Source organism: Diadema antillarum, unplaced genomic scaffold (assembly GCF_040938485.1).
Source record: "Diadema antillarum isolate AM-2024a unplaced genomic scaffold, OU_Dant_1.0 seq00000932_RagTag, whole genome shotgun sequence".
Lineage (NCBI taxonomy): Eukaryota > Metazoa > Echinodermata > Echinoidea > Diadematoida > Diadematidae > Diadema > Diadema antillarum.
Window position 1 is genome coordinate 1,180,284 of NW_027271783.1, and position 6,310 is coordinate 1,186,593.

Sequence of the window (6,310 nt, forward strand, 5' to 3'; positions counted from 1 at the left end):
TTCGGTCACCAACGAGCGCCGCAACGTCCCCGATGCTATTTTGCACCAACAGGGTAGAGCGCGATGCATTTTCAGCGGCCTTGCACACGCATTGACATTGAGCGCGCATATCGTGCAGTGTGACTGCGACCGAGCAAATGCTCCTCCAACGAAAAAAAACAATCAATTTTAATTTGAAAAATCATCAAAATACGGGCCAGTTTGTGACGACGGAGAACGAACTTTCATAAATCCAGAAGGACATAGTCCTTCAAATAGGCCTAAACGTAAATTTCGGAATTCTTACGAACATTTGAGCAGCGAAGTCCGATCGTTTGGGAGTTTATGTTTTCGTATGGTAGCGGAAAATCGCAAAGTGAGAAACGGGAAATTTTCGGAGTGGTCACTATACCATGGGGTCAAAACTTAAAGGTCGCGCAGAATTTGCAAGGGTCAACCGATTATCACCAAAATCTAATCGATTCTTTCCTGTCATTATCCAGACATCCCCTGAACATTTCGTGCAAATCCGTTTACCCGTTCTCTTGTTATCTTGTACACAAACAAACAAACAAACAAACAAACAAACAAACAAACACACAAACAAACAAACAAACAAACAAACAAACATACGGAACCCTTTACATAACCCCCTGCCGATTTTCATCGGCGTGGGTAAAAAGATTGGTTTCTCTGTGATGTAACTTTGGCACTGCAGATTTCAAACTTTCAGTAAACAGGAAAAGATATCTTATATTGCTGGTGAAGAATCATTTTTGTGTAGAGTGACAATAGGGTGTATTGTAAGAGGATTTGCTTATACCATTGAAGAACCTGTTAAGTGCTGGATATAATTTTGTTATTATTGTCATTATAATATTTTCACTATTATTGTTGTTATTATGTCAATGAATTTGATTATAAGTATTATTATTCTAGTTGGAGGATACACTTCTCAAAAGTGCTGAATTTACTGCTCCAGTTTTGACACAATTGACTTACCCATTTACATGTTTGTATAGACTGTTAAAGAACTGTTTCATGCAAACTATTTAGATTCGGATTTTCACTGTTTTACTTATAACATTTTGCTTTTTCCTATCAGACTGACCTTTAACTTGTCTGGAAGTCCCCTTTCAGATAGGGCTGAACCCACGGTTTTTAGCCACTAAGTGCAGTAAAGTATCAAAAATGACTGACACACTCGATGGATACTAACCTGGATTGTGCAGCAGCTGTAGGCTGATGGCCACTGATTATATGAAAACAGGTTTGACAATTCAAGTTCATGAAATTCTTCCGTTGAGGTGTTTTCATTGCAACTGATTGACAAATTGCCCTACATCGACATAGGTTTGACAATATTTTGTGTTTCACCCCAACCATAGGTCTGCAGTGCCGTTCAGAACCAGGACTTTACGCTGATCGAGGACTACGAGACCGGCCTCAAGGCCCTGCTCTACCTACAGAGCCTGGACGAGCTGGCCGACTGGGATGGTCAGAGTCCACCAACGGTCAGGCACCAAAAAGGGAAGCCTGTCAGGGTGGCCGATGTCATTGGCAAGGTGAATACAAATATTTAGGACTGGCTGTGGTAGTGTACACACTGGTATTTTCACATACAGATATTTCTGTGAATGACAGTTGCTCTGACATTTTGACACTTTTGCTGTCTTCTTATCATGATAAGTGTGGAAAAAGACAAACCCAGAGACATAACAGTTGCTAATCTTTCATTTCTTGGAAAGGTTATAGAGAGAGCTGCGGTTCGGCAGATTCAGCATTATCTTTCTGATAACAATTTACACTCACCCCTGCAGTCTGCGTACAGACCATTCCACAGTTGTGAAACAGCATTACTCAAAGTGTCAAATGATATTAATCTTTCTCTAGACCATGGCAATGAAACCATACTTGTTCTGCTTGATTTTTCATTGGCATTCGACACCATCAGGCATGATGTTTTACTGCACAGGCTGCAACACAAGTTTGGTATCACATCTCTTGCTTATAAATGGTTTGAATCATACTTGAAGCAGAGAAGGCAGACAGTTGTAATAGAGAAGTTAGAATCCTCGGCTCATGTATTAGATATCGGTGTCCCCCAGGGCTCTGTGGTTGGCCCAGTGTTGTTTACCATGTATTCTTCTCCTTTACATGATATTATCGTGTCCAACCAAATGTCAGGGATGTGTTATGCTGATGACACTCAGATATACATTTCATTTCAACCTTGTAACATGCAGGATGCAATCTCTCAAGTTGAATGTTGTATCAGAGAGATTAAACTATGGTCAATCCAGAATGGTCTTAAACTGAATGATGAAAAAACTGAGATCTTACACCTTACATCTAGATTTCGCAGAAGAATGGAACTTCCTGCTATAAAGATTGACAGTACTTCCATTGTACCTGGTAAAACAGCCAAAAACCTTGGTGTGATATTCGATCAGAATATGGTCATGGACAAATTTGTTTCAGAGAAATGTAAATCAGCATCCTTCGCTTTATATAAGCTTGGAAAAGTTCGTCAGTTTTTGGATGTTAAGACCACTAAGAAGCTTGTTCAGGCTTTTGTTATATGTCATTTAGACTATTGTAACAGTTTGTTGTATAATATCTCTGACTTACAGTTACATAAACTCCAGGCAATTCATAATGCAGCTGCAAGATTGATCACCCGCACAAAGAAGAATTCTCACATAACCCCCATTTTGAAACAGCTCCATTGGCTTCCTGTTCAGTCACGTATAGTTTTCAAGATACTGTTACTGACTTATCAGTGCCGCCATTCAATGGCACCAGAATATCTCAGTAAGTTCTTGGTCAGGTACGCTCCCTCTCGTAATTTAAGATCAACTCAGAAAAATTTTCTCCAATGTCCTATTATCACAACAAAGTTTTATGGTGAGCGATCTTTTGCCCATGCTGCTCCCACACTGTGGAACGCTGTTCCGTGTTATATAAAAGAAGCTCCCACAGTGTTAAAGTTTAAAACTGCTCTCAAGACATTTCTGTTCAAAAAGTATTATGAATGAGTTTGGTTCATCATTTATGGTACACATATTGTACACTGCATTTCTTCTTTCTACTTCATCCCTCTCCTTAAAGCGCATAGAGACACCACGGTAGTGATATGCGCTATATAAGCACTGTGTTATATATATATATATATATATATAAATGTCTAGAGGAAGGTGCGATTTATTTAACAGTTACTTGTTTAAGCGTTGCTTGAAATAAGCCAGCTATTACTGCTAGTTAGTATTTAGATTATGCCAGTGACCACTATTCTTATGTTTATGGCATTGAGGCTCTACTACCAGTAGTCCCTTGATCTTGCAACACTGGTGTGCTGGCCTGGGATAGAGTGTGCAGAGCAAATTTTATTTGGATTTTTTGACAATATTTTCACGTATTGGTACTTTCTTGATCAAGAGCCTATTTTTGACATTCACATTAGCAAAACCACTGTAAAAATTTCAGCGTGTAGTTTTACAGCTGTGGCCAAAACATCATACCATCTGTACAGGTATGCAATGTTCATACTCGGTGACTTTGATTACTGGCAACCTCCTGAGATTTTGTCCTCTACTAGAAGTATTCCTGATTACTCAGGACATTAACCTGTTGAGGACGGCTTGATTTTGCTACAACAAGCATTTCCGGTAGACACCTGCCCGAGTGTACTCGGAACTTGTCCTCACTGGGTTAAAAGAATTATGTGGCATTAGCAGTAAGCGAAAGGAGGGCTAGGGTTTGCTGAGCAGTCTATGAGATGATAGAGTAGAAAGTAATGGTTGCCGTTATCTTCACCTCCTCCTCCCCCAGCATCTACCATCGTTTGGAACATACCAGGAGGAGAGACTAAAGCTGGTTGCGGCTCACAAACGCACCCTTGACTTGACCGGAGAGGATCAGCAGCCGGGTCCCCAGAGGCCTGCCAGGGTGCCCAAGAAGCCTGTGCCTACTATCAAGGTGAGTCTCCATATGGGGGTGCATGCCGCTGTAAAACCAGAAATTTTTGTGTGCGTGAGATTTTTGCGAATTTCAGGAGGAGTCAAGATACACAGAATTAAAGTGCACACAGAAGTTCTTGTCTACACTATGCATTGAATGCCAGTGGCAATTTGCGAAATTGTATGCCACAAAAAAGGCTGTCAGTTCCAATTTGTGAATATATCATGCCGCAAACATTTCTGATTTTACAATATCCACAAAACTTGGGGAACTGTTCATTAACTCTTTTAGTGCTAGTGCATTGTTATCCGATTTGCATGCATGCTGGAATGCTTTTGTTTGTCAAAAGATATACTGTATAAGCTGTGATTTTCGTGAGGGTTTGAATTTCGCGAATCACAGTTGGATCGCGAATTTAACAACACGCGAAAATGTCTCCATGCGCCCAGTTAATAGTGCATCACGTAAGCTTCAGCGTCAATTCGTAAAAAACATCTCGCTAAATTGTCTGTGGCCTCGTCATTCGCAAGAATATCTGTATGCGAAAATAACAGTGTATACAGTAGATGTCTGGAGACTTTTTGTCAACAAACAGAGATTACATGATCCTTGTAGTCTGTATTGAGTCACTATAACCTTCCTTTTGGACACATGGAGACACAGTGCTGTCATGTCATTGACCCAGTTGAATCAGTCTACAAATTATGAACTCCTTTGTAAAGGTGTGACTCATCTCTGATTGAATATTCTGAAAGAGAGCTAAAAAATAAAACCTGCCACAGTATAGCGCTAGAGCAAATGTAGTATGCCCACTGTACAATTTTTTTTTCTCCAAAATTGACAAAGACCAGATAGGCTCAAAGTTGCTCATACTCCTTTGCCAAAATGTATTGTTCTGAACAAAGTCTAGCCATAGTAAACAAATGCCCAATGTATGAAGAATGATTGATTGCTTATTATGTAGCTGGTGTTGTGTAATTCTGAAGAAACTTACAAGCTTGCAAAACATTCATACAACAAGAGATCAGTGTACACATTGTGCATTGATCAGTATTTTGTCCCCTTCAAAATTTTGAACATGTTCAAAGTTTGGAGGCCCCAGTTTATCTCTGCAAGCTGCACTGAACTGCTAGCATGTTCAGCATATGTCAAACACATCACAAATAAATGACAACTTACAACAGTGTATACCTAAAGTTTTTAAAAACAAGCAAACAAGTAGATGTGCACATGCTAGTTTAAGCTGTAGTGTGACAGCACCGTAACCTTATAAGTTGCCATTCCCGATTTAATTTACATATTGTATTAGCTCTCCACACTTGAGCACAACAGACCCTGTGAGGTATGCATAGCAAGGGATGTTTTAAATAGGGGACATTCATGAAGAAAAATGCCACAAAAAGAAATTTTAAGACGTACTGTAATTAGATATCCCTTACTAGCTGTATGAGTGAATCAAGTACTTTGATTGTGTATTGATCTTACAAAGTACAGGACACCGCACAAACATTTACATTAAGTTATGCACAGAGTTAGGATTACAGGAGTTGAAAAAAAGAAAAGAAAAAGAAAATACCTTGTTTTGTTATTCAAGTATAAATTGTAACTTTCATGAAAGAATGAAGGCCCCACCATTGACAAGCTGTACCTTCTTTTTTTTTTCTTTGCAGGATGTCATTGGCCAAGCCCTGGATAAAATTGGCACCTATGGACAGCTGACCCACAAGGAACAAGTGGTGGCGCTCATCGACGAAGAGATGTGCATCAACTGCGGCAAGTGCTACATGACCTGTAACGACAGCGGCTACCAGGCCATCACCTTTGACCCCAAGACCCACCTGCCGCACGTCACGTCCGACTGTACGGGCTGCACGCTCTGTGTGAGCGTCTGTCCGATCATCGATTGCATCAAGATGGTGGAGAGGGACGGCCCCTACATCCCCTACAGGGGCATCCCCTTGGCAATCAGCAGTGCTAGTACCTAGACCAAGGGATCTATCCACAGATCAACAGTGGCATCTGTCAGGCCTTTACTTATACTTCATAATTCCTTACAAACGCCAAAAGATTTTTTGCTATGGCAGCATGTGCAAGTCGAAAATAATTTGGACCAAAAACAATGAGACACATTTCTGTGAAAAGGAGATGCTGCATTATAATTCTACATAAATCATGAATTACTCTGTTCATCTGTCTTTGCACGACTGGCTTTTTTACATGATGTAAATAACACCAGGAGAGAACATTCTTGTGCTCCCTAAGACAGGTTTGCTTTGATTTTTGGTTCAGATTGTTTGTACAAGTGTAAACAAGGAGCAGAATGTGTGCCAGGAATGTTGAAAGATTATTTAATAATAATGATCATAATAAT

General features: G+C 40.1%; 1 protein-coding gene across 1 annotated transcript in view; it reads left to right on the forward strand.

Moving 5' to 3' along the window:
- LOC139741533 (dihydropyrimidine dehydrogenase [NADP(+)]-like) overlaps positions 1-6,043 on the forward strand; it is a 33,046-nt gene extending 27,003 nt beyond the window's left edge. Inside the window, exons 14-16 of the mRNA XM_071652112.1 lie at positions 1,368-1,544; positions 3,811-3,957; positions 5,610-6,043. Coding sequence (XP_071508213.1) covers positions 1,368-1,544; positions 3,811-3,957; positions 5,610-5,924 — 639 coding nt within the window. The 3' untranslated portion in view covers positions 5,925-6,043. The remainder of the gene's footprint in view (positions 1-1,367; positions 1,545-3,810; positions 3,958-5,609) is intronic.
- Positions 6,044-6,310: the final 267 nt, after the last annotated feature.